General features: G+C 52.2%; 1 protein-coding gene across 1 annotated transcript; it reads left to right on the top strand.

The window, feature by feature from the left end:
* Positions 1-601: 601 nt before the first annotated feature.
* Positions 602-2,643, top strand: LOC120109935 (glucan endo-1,3-beta-glucosidase 11-like). Its single transcript, XM_039123761.1, has 2 exons — positions 602-2,300; positions 2,394-2,643. The coding sequence occupies exons 1-2, from the start codon at positions 1,098-1,100 to the stop codon at positions 2,466-2,468; spliced, it is 1,278 nt and encodes a 425-aa protein (XP_038979689.1). The 5' UTR covers positions 602-1,097; the 3' UTR covers positions 2,469-2,643.
* Positions 2,644-15,612: the final 12,969 nt, after the last annotated feature.

Consider the following 15,612-nt stretch of genomic DNA (forward strand, 5'->3'; position numbering starts at 1 on the left):
TTTGAACCCTTCAGATTTATTAACAACCTCTACGACCATGTGGTAAAAGGCCACCTAGACAAATTCAAGTGTTAAAACAGGTTGAAATAGAGAAAAATAAAATTAGAATTTTTTGCATGTAAACCTTCCTAAATATGTGAAATTGCATGAATATCCTTGTAAAGTATTATTTGCATATATACCCTTATAAATATTTTCTTTTACATGTCTACCCATTTGCTCCGAGGAATGTGCTAATCTGATATCGCGTTACAAATGTTCTTGGCGATCTTCTCTATCTAATGAATGAGGAGTCCGTTTGGAAATCGTCCGCCCTGCACCCATGTTATTTTTAATTTTAAACTGCTAATTTTTTGATGACGTTAGATGGTGTGGGCATATATGCAAAAAAAAAAATAAAGGATATATGCAAAATAAGTATTTTATAAGGGTATACATGTAAATATCAATTTGAAGAGGGTATTTATGCAAATTTTAATATTTAGAAGGGTATGTACGTAAAAAAAAAAAATAAATGAAAGAAACTAACGAAAGCCATATGCCAGTTGGATTGGTGAGTTGGTGGATCAGGTCCGGCCAATACTTTCACTTTTTTTTTTTTGTCAAAACGGCATTTTATTTCATATAATTCTAACGCGAGTACAATCTGCCATATCAAGTAAAAGTAAGCAAAATAAAGGATCTGATATACATGCTATGCTTATCTAGATGATTTTTCCGAAATGCTGGGCAACATAAGAGGTGGCCCAATTTGCTGCTCTATTCGTCTTCCGAAACATATGAGCTATCTCATAGAAGATCAACTTCTGCACCAATTTGCGTGTGTCCCGTATCAATGAGCAGCCATCCTCATATTTATCTGCTCTCCGAATTCAGTCAATTATAGTGGATGAGCCATCCTCCAGAAATGGACCGCCGGCCTTCAACATCCGTTTCCCATACAAAATACTTTTTCAGGCTGCCCACAACCCTATTCTCACTGCAGTCAGTCCTTTGGATGCCGCCTATCTCGCCTCGGACAAAAATCCAGCTTCCCCTCCCCACTGCCTCTCCCTTCTTTTCGTCCGGCTCAGCTCCTAAATGACTTGACTTCGACAATGTCCGTCCATTATCTGCTTCCTTTCGTGCTTGCTTTACTGCTCGAGCTAGTTCTCCGGGCTCCGTGGTGCTCGGCCACCTCGGCGTCTCTGGTGGGCGTCAACTACGGCCGGGTCGCCAACAATTTACCCTCGCTGGAGATGGTGCCCCGCCTCGTCTCCTCCATCGGCATCGGCCGCGTGCGCCTCTACGACGCCGACCCCGCCACCATCCGTGCCTTTGCCAGCACCGGCATTGAGCTCGTCGTCGAAATCCCCGACAGCAGCCTCCCTAAAGTCGCCGCCGACGCCGGCGAGGCCCTGACCTGGGTCCAGTCCAACATCCAGGCCTACCTCCCGGCAGTCAAGATCGGCTTCCTCACCGTCGGCAACGAGGTCCTCACCAGCAACAACACCGCCCTCCCCCCCTTACTCCTCCCGGCCATGGACAACCTCCACTCCGCCCTCGCCTCCCTCGGCCTCGACCGCCAGATCGCCGTCACGACCACCCACTCCCTCGCCATCCTCGGCGACTCCTACCCGCCCTCCACCGCCGCCTTCCGCCCCGACCTCCTCCCCCTCGTCTCCCCCATCCTCGCCTTCCACGCCCGCACCGGCTCCCCCTTTTTCGTCAACGCGTACCCGTACTTCGCTTACAAGAAGGACCCCTCCCGCGTTGCCCTCGACTACGCCCTCCTCCAGCCAGGCGCCGCCGCCGTCGCCGACCAGGGGTCCGGCCTCCGGTACTCCAATCTCCTCCACGCCCAGGTCGACGCCGTCTACCACGCCATCGCCGCCGCCGGCACGACGAAAGGGGTCGAGGTGAGAGTCTCTGAGACCGGGTGGCCGTCGGCCGGCGACGCCGACGAGGCGGGGGCGACGGCGGAGAACGCGGCCAAGTACAACGGGAATTTGATGAAGCTGGTGGCGGAGGGGAAGGGGACGCCCCTCGTGCCGAAGGTGCCGCTGTGGGCGTACGTGTTTGCGCTCTTCAACGAGAACCTGAAGCCCGGCCCGGCGTCGGAGAGGAACTACGGGCTGTTCAAGCCCGACGGGACGCCGGCGTACCAGCTTGGCTTCACGCTCGACAACTCCACCATCGGCGGCGGCGGCGGCGGCGGCCGCGGAGGAGTTGGTGGCGGTGTTGGTGGTGGTTATGACTCGAGCGGGGACTTCTCCGGCGCGTCGTCATCCGGTTATTACGGCATTTCGGCAGTGGCGACGGTAAATTTTCCGGCCGGAACATCTTAATGACCTTTTTTTTTATATAACTTTTTTATTTGCTGATTTTTTGGATTTATGTATGCATGCTTTTAGGACGAGTGGCTGTGGCGAAGAAGTGTGGATGCTGTGATGGCTAGCATCCTATTTTTGTTATTGAAATTATTCTAGCGTGTAAAAAAGTGTAATAATTTTTTCAGTTCTTGTGTATGTTCGTAAGATGTTGTAATTGATGGTCGGTTGGTGATGGTCAGTCAGTGGCAAGCGGACGAGAAATCTTGTTATAATTAGATGAATCAAAATTCTTTGTGGCGCGACTTTTGCACCATAGAAATTTGGATCATCATATATGGCTGTCACATTGTACATATTAGGGCCAGATGATTTTTCGTCGTCTTCATGATGCACTATGTACCATATTTTAGTACCTGTCGGATTTCAATAATGAACGAGAGCCATTCATTTTCGAGATAGATAATATGAGAACTGCCGTGTTATCATAGGACTCTACAATGCAAAAGTTAGGCCACAAAAGATTCATACACCATTTGTCGTGGCCTTGGGAATGATGGATGTGTGATCACAACCTTTTATGGTTAAAATATTCTTGATTCTGGCTTGAGTAGGTTGAGCCCCGGACTTGGTTTGTAAGATTACTGAATTGCATAGAAGGATCAAAAGTTCTTTCTGTGACTTATAATCATCACTTGTCCTTCAACACTGATGGCAAGTCAGGAAAATGAATTAGTGAGAATTCCAGCTTATGCCAATTTTTTTATCATCATCATTTTTGTTAAGTTTAAACTCGTATTCATCTTCAACATCTCGAAAAAAAAATTGAATTTCTCTAGCCTAGAAAGAAAAAAAAAAGTACAACTACTTCTTCTAATCCTCTTATAATTCGGTAGTTGTAATTGAAGATTTTACAAGTCAAATGTAGACTATGTTGAGGGGGTTATTGTGGACCTTGTGGTCCAATACTCAAGTTTTTATTTTGAGAAAATATAGTTTGATTTCTCACTAGTTTTCCCATATTGCACTTGGCCCTGCTTTACTTTGAAAAGTTTTAGACCGGGCCGGTCCGGCCCATGAAGTTATTATTTTGATCCAAAGCAACCCTTCCATCCATCTCGGTGAAGCAGGCATGAACTAAGCTTCAGTTAAAAGTTACATGAGGCTTTAAAACTTTGGAATTTTCTTAACTGCCCTTGTCGACATCTTAAGAAAATAAAGATGAAGGTGGATAAATCGATAATATCCATCCAAATTTATTTTTGTTATCTAAATCTAAATTTATGTGGATATAAATAGAAATTTGAGCATCCGACTAATATTCATATTCTTATCTATTAAAAAAAAAAAGAAACATGGATAGATGACGATCCGATCCGTATCCAAATATATGATTTTATTTGTAACCTATTTAATTTATATAGCAATAATAAACTTTAAAAAAAAAAAATGACTACATTAACATACTTTTAATTTGATTTAATTTTTGTTTAATATTTTTTTGATTATATGAGTTTAACTATTTAACTTATATTCTGTTTTTATATATAAATATAAAATATTTTTATTGATATTTAATAAATAAAATAACTATGGATATGAATGGATCTGCATTCCATTGGATTTCAGAGCCTCAGGGAAATGCTCTCCATTTTGGCATCGTTATGAGCTCAATGGTGCGAGTTGGGCGTGATTGTCTTCTCCTTTTCTTTTTTTTGAATGGTCTTCTTCCCACTTAAAACTAGAGCTTGAAGGGTTTTTGAACCAGTGTGCAGAACCAAGGAGAGAGGTAGGGGGAAACAACCATGGCGAGCCTAGCATTGTGATTGGGAGAGGCAGTGAAGGAGGGAGATACGCGAAAATCAAGTGAGATCGCCATGGACTTGAGCCAGAGCTCCTGCTTGTTCTCAAGCAATCTCTTTTTTTAAGGTGTTGCTGGAAATTGGACCCGGGGGCAATCTTCGGTCGAGGAGAGGGAGCGACTGTTAGTCCTCACGGCGGGGCGGCGGTCTGTCGGCGGGCGGCGTCCTCCGTCCGGGGCGGTCGGAGAGAAGGAACAGCAGGTCCTCGCAGCGGGGCGGCGATCCGTTGGCTGGCGGCGTCCTCCGTCCGGGTGCCTGCACACGAACCGGTGGCCGGGTTCTCCGGCGCCGGCCCTCCGACGCTCAAGTCAGGGAGGGGGCAAATAGTGGGGAGAAGGAGATAAACAGTGATTTTTGGGTGTATGAATGTTCCAATCCCCTCTTGAGAGGCCAAGGCTCCCTTTTATATGCGGGGGTCGGTTTACCTGTGATGTAACAGGGCGAGGCCGTAGTACGGCTCGGCATGTTGTTCAGGTCGGCGCTCGGTCAGGCGAATCATTGCACTGATGTCGGCGGTATGGCCGAGATCAGAGACTTATCATAGTCGACTAGACCCTGCCGGGTCGATTTGCCGTGGAGAGCTGGGGATCCGTAGATGTCAGGAGCCATGCGCATTTATTGTGGAGTAAGTCGGAGATCCGCATTTATTATGGAGTAAGCCGGAGATCCGCATTAATGGTGGAGTAAGCCGGAGATCCGCATTTATTGTTGAGTGTGCCGGAAGATTACATCGGCCATGCGCAATAAATGCCGGAGGGGTGTTGGAGTACGGTCCTCGGACATCGGGGTTTCTCTTAGGTCGGAGGTTTCGGGGTCGGTCGTCTTGTGGCCGAGCGTTCCGAGGTCGGACGCTGACTTCGGCTGTCCGGGGTCGGAGGTTGTACGGCTTCTTAGGGGCATTTATGTCATTGGGGGGAAACTTTATTCCCCCCAATACTACCCCCCGACTTCCGAGTTCGAGCGGCTTGTGGGGCTCGGACGTGGGAAGTAAAGTCTGTCACTAAGGTTGGGGGGAAGGTCTCGCCCGCCCCCTTGTGCTTTCCGGAGCTTTCATGGTGAGATATGCGCCCTTTGGCGTCTCGAGGCTGCTTTATTCGGTGAGCTAATGATGGAGCTCGTATCATCATGCTTCTTGAATCGCCAGGATCATTTTACGGCGGATTAATGATGGGGGACCTCGAGCTCGTCGAGGCGGTGTCTCGATTCCGTAATCGACGTTTCTGGCTCATTAATGAGTGTGCCGTTACGGGGTTTGAAACGGACACGCGGCGCGACCCGAGGTCGGACGCTTTCGATTTCATGTTACTGGATCATAATTCCGAAGAAGTGGAGGCCTCATCGGGGCTCCACGTGTCCCAGATCTTATTAAACGAGGGAGCGGGGGTTACGTCCGCTCGTTCCTCAAGACGATTTGATTCTGTGGACCCATGATGAGGCCCCGAGATCCGATGGGACAACGCTTCGATTTCGTATCCGATTTATTAAACCGGAGTGAATACGGTGCCTCGGCTTCCGAGGTCGACACGTGGCGCAACCCGGTCGGGGGGATGGAAACCGACCCCGTCGATCTGGGCCATCAGGGGGGTCTATATAAACCCCACGAGTCTGCCCTAAAGGTCTTGTTTGGCTGCCTCTTATTTTCGTCGTCTTTCCCCCCTGCTTCCTCCCTCAGCTGAATCTTGCTGGTGGTGCCCGGAGCGATTTCCGGCAATGTCCAGTAGGTTTTCTTCCTGTTTTCACTAGGGTTTCCTCTTTTCTCCTCCTCGTCAACTTCCATTTTCTACTCTTAACTTTTGCTCCACTCTTCCGTGAGAATGGGTTCCGGTCCCGAAGAGGTTGGGTCGAGTCTGTCGGAAGAGGAGCTGGAGTTAATCCGCTCCCGTTTCTTCTTCCAGCCCGGGTTTCGCCTTGAAACCGCAGGGCCGGAAGACAGGGTGACGCAGCCGCCCCCAGGTCGGATTGCGGTTTACCGCGAGACACTTTGGGCGGGCCTGCGTTTTCCCGCCCATGAGTTCGTGAGCAACTTGCTGGCCGAGTACCAGCTCGTCCCGGCGCAGTTGGCTCCGAACTCATGGAGGACCATAATCGGGTTTTTATCCCTGTGCCTCGGGCACGGGATTCCGATTTCGGTAGGCCTTTTTCGCCGGTGTTTTCTGTTAAAGAAAAACCCGGCGGACGTAGGGTGGTTATATTTCGCCTTTCGGGGCGGTATGTCACTCTTCCGGGGCGCCCCTTCCTCGATTCACGAGTGGAAGAGGAAGTTTTTCTTTCTGGCGTCTGCGGCGCCTTGGGGGTTCGAGCCAAGGTGGGGACACCCTCGGCTGAAGGCCCTCAACAAACTCTCCGAGCCCACGGGGAGGGAGCTGAGGACCCTGGACTCTTTGCGAGCCCTCGGGAGGGGCAACGACCTGACCGAGCTCCTGCGGGAGGACGCCCTGGCGAGCGTGGGTCTGAGCTCGGCGCGCCCCGAGGGTAAGGGCGGTTGCATTATTCTATTTATTTATTTCTTGTTCTCCGTCTTTACGGTCACTGGTCTGACTCTTAACAAATTCTTGATTTCAGATATTCCACGCATGCCGACCAGCAACACATCACTTTTCTCTCGCCTGAGGAGGCGAGAGGCCAAGGCCGGGGGTGCTGCGCCCCAGCCTCGGAAGAGGGCGAGGACGAACGGCGCTTCTTCGTCGGCCGGGACGAGTGGCCCCGAGGCGGGGGCCCCTGCAGCCGACCCGAGGCGGGAGCGGGTTGTTGGTGATGCGGGCCCGTCGGCCCCTCCTTGCCCTACCCCCCTTGGCCAGCGGGGGGAGCCGTCCGTGGTCCGGCCGCAGCAGCCAGGACCCGGGCTTACCCGAGGCACCGAGGCGAGCGGCTCCGGGACCTCGGGTTCGATCGTGCCGAGCTCTTCCCGGGCTTTCCGAGAAGAGTCGGTCGAGCCGGACTCTTCTATTCCCGAGGGGCGCTCGGCCTTTCAAGATGCCGAGGTCGCACGCTCCATGTTGCGGCGTGCGGTGCTTCTAGCGGACCGGGCCGTGTTCCGAGGTATTTCGCTGGAGGAGGTCGTCGGCAGTGCTTACTGCAACACCGCCCGGGTAAGCTTCCTTCTTAATTTCCCCGAGTTTTTAGCGTACATATGTGCTTTTCAACTCACAATACCCTCGTTTCTTTCTTTTCAGCATATTCTCGAGCTCGACACCATGGCGTTCATCGCCCATGGGTATCGGGAAGAAGTTCAACAGCTCGGCCAGCAACTGGAGCCGGCCAAGAAAAGAGTCGCCGAGCTGGAGGCGGCGTTGGCCGCGGCCGAGGCTCGGTGGACAGCCACCGAGGCTGAGCGCCTTGCCATGGTGGGGGCGCTCGAGGAGGAGAAGGCGGCTCATGCCCTGACCAGGGCAACCATGCGCGGCACGGAGGCGCGCTTAGGGGAGGTCCAGGCCAGGGTCGCGGCCCTCGAGTATGAGGAGGGGGTCTTCCGCCTCCGACTCGGGCAACTTGAGGCCCGGGAGAGGAGGGCCCTCGAACGAGCCGAGCATGCTGTGGAACTCTTCAAAGAGTCGCAAGAGTTCCGCGACATGTTGGAGGAGGAGACGGTCGACGGTTTCCTTCGAGGCTTCGAGAACTTCCGGGAGCAGGTGCGCCGGTACTGCCCTCAGTACGACTTCTCGACGGTCCGTCCGAGGGAGGACCGGGGCTGGGGGTCCGACGTGCAAGCCCTTCCTGCCATCCTGACGTCCGAGTCGGGAATATACGAGCAGGACCCCGCCGAGCCTTCGACGGGGGTAGCCGAGGCGGACGGTGTCATGGAGGCGGCTCCGGCGGCCGAGATCGACGCTGTCCCGGAGGCGGCGCCCGAAGCTCCTGCTCCCGGCCCCGAGCCTGTTCCGGAGGAAGATCATGAGGTCATCAATGTGCCGGATGACCCCCGGATGTGGCTCCCGCCGCTTAGGACTTAGCATATTTTTCTTTTCTTTTTCATTGTATCCGGGGTCGGCCCTTGAGTGGCCGACTTTCAATTTTGTAATTGGCCTTCCCGCCCTTTGTTAATGAAGAAATATTTTTGTCATTCTGTGTTCATCTTTCCCTCTGTTGTCGTGGATGAGGCTAGAACCTTAGCTAACCGCCTCGACGACCTCTAACTTCGTATTTTAATCTTTGGGCTGCTTAACGAAGCTGCCCTTTTCCCTGGCTATATCTTAGCCTTCTCGGATTCCAGTCGTCTCGACCAGAGGGAGCTCCGAGCTTAGGTTTCTAGAAAATTTCTCTAAGTCCTATAACTCGGATCTTAGAGTCGTGGGAGTTGCCACGTTTGGCCTTTAGGAAAATCTTAAGGCACCGAGGTCGGGCCTTAGCCCTTCAAGTGGGACCGGAATAGGTCTATTCGTGCCGCTATTCGGGGAGTTTAGTCGGGTTTCCGAACTCAACTCCGAACCTCTCATAGGGAGCGCGGGCTAATAAACAAGTTATTGCCGAAGGTTTTCGTAGTTATCGTTCTCGGACCCTGCCGAGATTTCGGTGAACAAGGCTGGGATTCCCAAAGATTGCCTTGGTACCTGTGCTTGGCTGGTACATTCGTGGCCGGGACCACTTTCTCAGCTGGACGTCGGAGTTTACTTAGAAGAGCCGAGTTGGGCCCTACTTTATGAAGCCTTAGTACGGATTGCGGAGACTTGACGAACAGAGCAGGCATAATGAAGTTGGGAGGTCGGTCTTAAGCCGACCCAGCGAAGAAGCCCGGCTTTGGGGCAAAATAAGACTCCAACATTGGACGAGATCCCGCTCGGCAATATGTAGATAAAATTTGACAAGGAGGGCGTCTAGTTGGGTGTACCTCTTGCATTCTCGGGGTCATGCTTCGCATGGTGGAGTAGGTCGCTTCCCTTCCTCGTCGACCTCCGGAGTCATTTTTGACTTGTAAAAGGGGCTCGGGCTTCCCATGGACCCGGCGACTCCTGCCGGAGTTGAGAGGATCTGGGGAGGCTCTGTTGATTTGTAGCCCTTTTTGAGATTGAGGGGGCTTAAGACCCTATGGTCGGACCTCGGAGCGCCTCAACCTTGGTCGAGGGATCTCACGTCAGGTCGGCGGGTTCGTGGACGCTTTGCTGACCTGTGATACCTCCCGAGGTCGAGGGAGTCTGGTTCTCTACGGTCGACCCTCGGGGCATCCCGACCTTAGTCGAGGGATCGTTCGTCAGGTCGGCTGGTCTGGGCACGCTCTACCGACCGGCGACGCTTCCCGAGATCGAGGGAGTCTGGTTCTCTACGGTCGACCCTCGGGGCATCCCGACCTTAGTCGAGGGATCGTTCGCTTCGGGGATCGGGGATCGTCGACCGCTCCCGGGGGTCCCCTTTGTGGCGCCCCGGGTGGAGCCACCCTTTCCACCCCTCACGGCGCCTTCCCGAGGTCGAGGGAGTCTGGTTCTCTACGGTCGACCCTCGGGGCATCCCGACCTTAGTCGAGGGATCGTTCGTCAGGTCGGCTGGTCTGGGCACGCTCTACCGACCGGCGACGCTTCCCGAGGTCGAGGGAGTCTGGTTCTCTACAGTCGACCCTCGGGGCATCCCGACCTTAGTCGAGGGATCGCTCGCTTCGGGGATCGGGGATCGTCGACCGCTCCCGGGGGTCCACTTTGTGGCGCCCCGGGTGGAGCCACCCTTTCCACCCCTCACGGCGCCTTCCCGAGATCGAGGGAGTCTGGTTCTCTACGGTCGACCCTCGGGGCATCCCGACCTTAGTCGAGGAATCGTTCGTCAGGTCGGCTGGTCTAGGCACGCTCTACCGACCGGCGACGCTTCCCGAGGTCGAGGGAGTCTGGTTCTCTACGGTCGACCCTCGGGGCATCCCGACCTTAGTCGAGGGATCGCTCGCTTCGGGGATCGGGGATCGTCGACCGCTCCCGGGGGTCCACTTTGTGGCGCCCTGGGTGGAGCCACCCTTTCCACCCCTCACGGCGCCTTCCCGAGGTCGAGGGAGTCTGGTTCTCTACGGTCGACCCTCGGGGCATCCCGACCTTAGTCGAGGGATCGCTCGCTTCGGGGATCGGGGATCGTCGACCGCTCCCGGGGGTCCACTTTGTGGCGCCCCGGGTGGAGCCACCCTTTCCACCCCTCACGGCGCCTTCCCGAGATCGAGGGAGTCTGGTTCTCTACGGTCGACCCTCGGGGCATCCCGACCTTAGTCGAGGAGGCGCTACGGGGGGCCGCGAAGGTACTACCCCGTTGTTGGTGTTGAGCGCCACGGGGGACTGCAAAGGTAATACCCCGTCTTTCCGAAGTGTCGAGGGGTCTGGGCACGCACTGTCGACACTCGGGGCATCTCGACCTTAGTCGAGGAATCTTGCACCAGTCGACGTTTCACCGTCCTGCGATTCTTCCCGAGGTCGAGGGAGTTTGGGACTCTACGGTCGAGCCTCGAGGCATCCCGATTTTGGCCGGAGAATCTGAGGATCACAGACGACCCAATATTAGAAGAGGATTACAGTCATCAAAATGAGAGAAATATTTGCAGAAAAAGGAGCTGAGTCCATTATCCTGATTATCTTGAACCCCTTGGGGTTTCATGTTGGGAACCCGCCCATGCCGCTGATATTTCAAAAATTTTTCAGATGGCAGCGGAATCGGCATGCACGAGTTCGACGTTCATCGCATGAACGTTGTTTCGAGACCTTTCGTAATTAGGTAAGAATTAAAACTTTTAAAACTAATAGGAAGATCAAATCTTCACCTTGCGCGGGTAGATGATCACCGCAAATCTGAATTCGTGGTTTTGGAAGAGGGTTCGTTTGAAGCCGTTCAAACGTCCGGCCTCTACGGGTATCCACACGAAGTAGAGAACCGATCAAAGCTTTCTTGTCTTCCCGGGGTGCTAGCTCCCTTGCAAAGACTTCTTTTGATGGCTGATCTCCTCTCTTTCAATCAACCCTTGATTGTGCTTGAGAGGAGGAAGAGGAAGAAGGAACTCAAGGAAGAAGAACACAGCTTCTGCAGCCTTCTTTCTTTTTCCCCGCGTTGGAAGAAGGATTGGAGGAAGAGGAGGCGGACAAGGCTCTCTTCTTTTTCCTTCTTGTTGGCGGCTGAACCAGGGAGTTGGGAGAGGGTGGCGGCAGCAAGGAGAAGAGGATTCAATTTTTTAGGGCGTCGGCCCCTAGTCCTCCTTATAAAGGGATTGGAGCTCCTAACTTTTAGGAGTTCCAATGACAACTTGCCTAAGAAGGGGGGGCGCCGGCCCTAGCTTCTTCATGTCGCCCTAGCCAAGTGAGAGGGGCTGATGTCCCTCTTACTTGGTTAACCTAATCCTCTTCCAAAGAGGATTAGGTGCCTCTCTCATGGTTTAATCCCAATCCAATTAGGATTAGCCAAATTTGGTTCAATCTACGCTAGTCCTAATCCAATTAGGACTTGAATGAATCATGACTCAATTAAACTCTTCAATCCTAATCCTATTAGGAGTCATGTTGATTCATTAGATTAATAATTAATTTAGACTTAAAGAATCCTAATCTAATTAGGATGTATTTAATTTTAGTCCTAATCCAATTAGGACTCTTATTTGAATCCGAAGTCCTAATCCAATTAGGATTTCTAGGAATCCTACTCCAAGTAGGAATCCAATTTTAATTCAAAATTTCTAATCCCATTAGGATTGTAGGAATCCTATTCTAAGCAGGAATTCCAGTCCTACTCCAACTAGGATTTCCAGCCCTAATCCAATTAGGACTCTAGGAATCCTACCCGAAGTAGGATTTGTGTTTAAGTCTAATTAATTAATTCCCTTTGTTCACTTCTTCAACTTCTATCAATCAAATTGATTTCTTTGTGATTCCTAATCACGATTTCAACCATCGGATCGGTCAATACTTCTAGTGTGTGTGACCCCATAGGTTCTATTCTGACTGGTAGTGAGATATATTGTGATCTCTATCACTATATCATTGAAAACTCCTTTCAATGGGTTGGAACGATTCCAACTCAACTCATTAGGATTTATCGATCATCAAGATAATCCCTATGAGTCCCACCATCCACCAGTGACACCTAGCAGCATGTAGTGGCTACCCAGCAGAATGGAATGATGAACCTCTAGGTGCAGTTAACATGTGATACAGTCCTACTATCGTGGATCCCTACAGGACGGATGTCATGGACAACTCGTCAAACCCCATCGTCTGTCATATGTCAAGATTTATTCGACTTGAGTTCGCTAATGGAAAACTCTTTTTCCACTTTATATTACTGCCCTGGCCAAGGTCTTAGAACTCAGTCTAACAAATCACATAGGATCACTCCTCTTCTATCAAGGTCGATAGATTCCTTATAGGTGCATACCCTACTCCTACAGTGAACTTACTGCAGCCAATCTACACTGCATGGACCCCATATGGCTAGAGACCATGTATGTGTGCAGTCAAACTACAATAACCTCATTGTGAGTAGCCGAAGCACCGCAGGTCAAAGGACCAGTCACACTACTGCAACATCAAGCAAGTCACTGACGAGTGGATAGACATCCAAGTGACTTCTTGTCTTGGTCACGCTCAGTACCCTTGTTCTCTAACAAGCACCTACACTATCACTTCAGTGTCCCTACACTGTGGACTCAAGTCTCGTCCATCCAGAAGGAAAGTGATCTGTGCACTGATCGGATCGATCACCGTCCTCGTGATGATCCATTGATCAGGAGCATTTAGAAATTAATCACCAATGATACATGGCTCAAATTCTCAACTCTTGAGAATATGTATCATCATCTTATTAATTTCTTGGACGATTCATAGACACATAAACAATATGAATGAAAAGATGCCTTTTATTTATTCAATAATAAATAGTCAAGTACAAAATTATGTCCCTAGAATCAACAATGTGTCAGCCAAATTGGCTTCTAGGGCATACATCTAACATTTCACTGGTAGTACATTCGTAAATTCTCGGAGTTCCAGCTTCGTGGGATCAGAGTCCCTTCCAGGGACTTCAATTTGTACGCCCCTGGCCGTTGTACCCGGGCGATTTGATACGGTCCTTCCCAGTTTGGGGCGAGCTTTCCTTGCTCGGTTGGTTGAGAAGCCTCGGCTTTCCTGAGGACGAGGTCCCCTACTTTGAAGAGCTTGGGCTTAACTCTGGAGTTGTAGTATTGGGCCGTTCGCTGTTGATATCTCGCCATGCGCACCCGGGCGACCTCTCTTGTCTCTTCGACGAGGTTCAAATTGCTCCTGAGCTGGGAGGAATTGGTATCAGGGTCGTAATGCTCCACCCTCGAAGAAGGCAAGCCAATCTCCAATGGGATGACGGCCTCAGTGCCGTATGCTAGGTTGAAGGGGGTCTCTCCCGTGGGCAGTCGGAACGTGGTCCGGTACGCCCAAAGGACATTGTACAAGTCCTCGACCCACTGTCCTTTGGACCGATCAAGCCTAGCTTTGAGTCCCTGCAAAATAGTTCGGTTAGTTACCTCAGTTTTCCCGTTTGTCTGGGGATGGGGCAACCGAGGTGAAGCGATGATCAATGCCGAGCTCAGAGCAAAACTCCCTGAAATGAACATTGTCAAATTGTCGACCATTGTCAGATATAAGGATACGGGGTAGTCCGAATCGGCAGATTATAGACTTCCACACGAAGTCCCGCATCTTTTGCTCGGTGATCCGGGCAACAGGTTCGGCCTCGACCCATTTGGTGAAGTAGTCGATGGAGACGACCAGGAACTTTCTCTGTCCGGTGGCCAGGGGAAAGGGCCCCAGGATGTCGATCCCCCATTGGGCAAACGGCCAGGGGGCGATGATGGAGGTCAGCAGAGCTGAAGGTCGGCGCTGGATATTGGCGTTTCGTTGGCACCGATCGCACTTGCGGACGAAATCTGTTGCGTCCTTCTGGAGTGTGGGCCAGTAGTATCCCTGCCGCAGGATCTTATGGGCCAAGGCTCGACCCCCCAGGTGATTTCCGCAGATCCCTTCATGGACCTCTCGGAGGGCGTAGTCCGCCTCGGAGGGGCGGAGGCATCTGAGAAGGGGAGAAGTAAATGATCGTCGATAGAGTTTATTCTCGTACAAGACATACCGGGGAGCCTGGCGCTTGATTCGGCGAGCCTCCGTCTCGTCATGAGGTAGAGTTCCGTCCTGAAGATAGCAGACGAGCCCGTCGATCCAGCTTGGCTCGAAGTCGATGCACATAGTGGGCTCGGGTTCCTCCGTGCTGGGGACCCGAAGATACTCGAGCGCTGTTCCCTTGGGAAGCTCGCTCATGCGGGAGGTGGCCAGTTTGGATAGCTGGTCTGCCCTGAGGTTTTTCGCTCTGGGAATATACTGAATATTGAAAGAATTTAGGGCAGATGTGAGTTCCCGCACCTTTTGGAGATACTTTTGCATGGATAGCTCTTTAGCTTCAAAATCTCCTTGGACCTGGTTCACCACCAGCTGGGAGTCGCTGAAGGCCGTCAGGTCTCCCACTTTTAGTTCTTTCGCCAGCTTGAGCCCGGCGATGAGAGCCTCATACTCGGCCTCATTGTTCGAGGCCGGGAACTCGAGGCGCAGAGCTTGCTCGGCCACCACTCCATCTGGACTGGTGAGGATAAGTCCGGCCCCGCTGCCCCCCGGGGTCGAAGACCCATCCGAGTGCAGGACCCATGGCTGCTTCGGGGTCTCCTCCACGGACTCAGATGGCGACTCGGGGTCGTCCGGAAGGGTGCACTCCACGATGAAGTCGGCGAGTATCTGAGCTTTGATAGCCGGCCTGGGCCGATATTCTAGGTCGAATTCCCCGAGCTCGACCGCCCATTTGGCGATCCTCCCCGCACGATCCGACCTCTGCAATATCTGCTTCATAGGCTGGTCGGTTAATATAGCTATCGTGTGGGCTTGGAAGTAAGGCCTGAGTCTCCGAGCCGAGATGATGAGAGCGAAGATGGTCTTCTCAAGTTTAGAATATCGGGTCTCAGCATCCCTGAGAACCCGGCTGGTGTAATAGACCGGCTTTTGGAGCTTGTCTTCTTCCCGGACGAGGACCGAGCTTACTGCAGCTGGGGAGACGGCCAGATATAAGTAAAGAATTTCGCCCTTCTGGGGCTTGGTGAGCAGCGGGGGAGAGGCCAGAAGGCTTCGAAGCTCTTCAAAGGCTTGCTGGCATTCTTCTGTCCACCGAAAGTCTTTCGGCCGTTTGAGGCTCTTGAAGAAGGGGAGGCAACGCTCGGCTGATCGAGAAACAAACCTTCCCAGGGCGGCTACCCGCCCCGCGAGCCGCTGCACCTCCTTAACTGTCTTTGGAGGCGACATCTCTTGCAGTGCCCGGATTTTCTCCGGGTTGGCTTCAATTCCGCGTTGGGTCACTATGAAACCCAGGAACTTGCCCCGAGGTGACCCCGAACGCGCACTTCGCCGGATTAAGTTTCATTTGGTATTTTCTGAGCTTGGCGAATGTCTCGTTGAGATCGGCTATGTGGTGTTTCCGCCGCTTGGCTCTTT

This window comes from Phoenix dactylifera, chromosome 2 (genome assembly GCF_009389715.1).
Source record: "Phoenix dactylifera cultivar Barhee BC4 chromosome 2, palm_55x_up_171113_PBpolish2nd_filt_p, whole genome shotgun sequence".
NCBI lineage: Eukaryota > Viridiplantae > Streptophyta > Magnoliopsida > Arecales > Arecaceae > Phoenix > Phoenix dactylifera.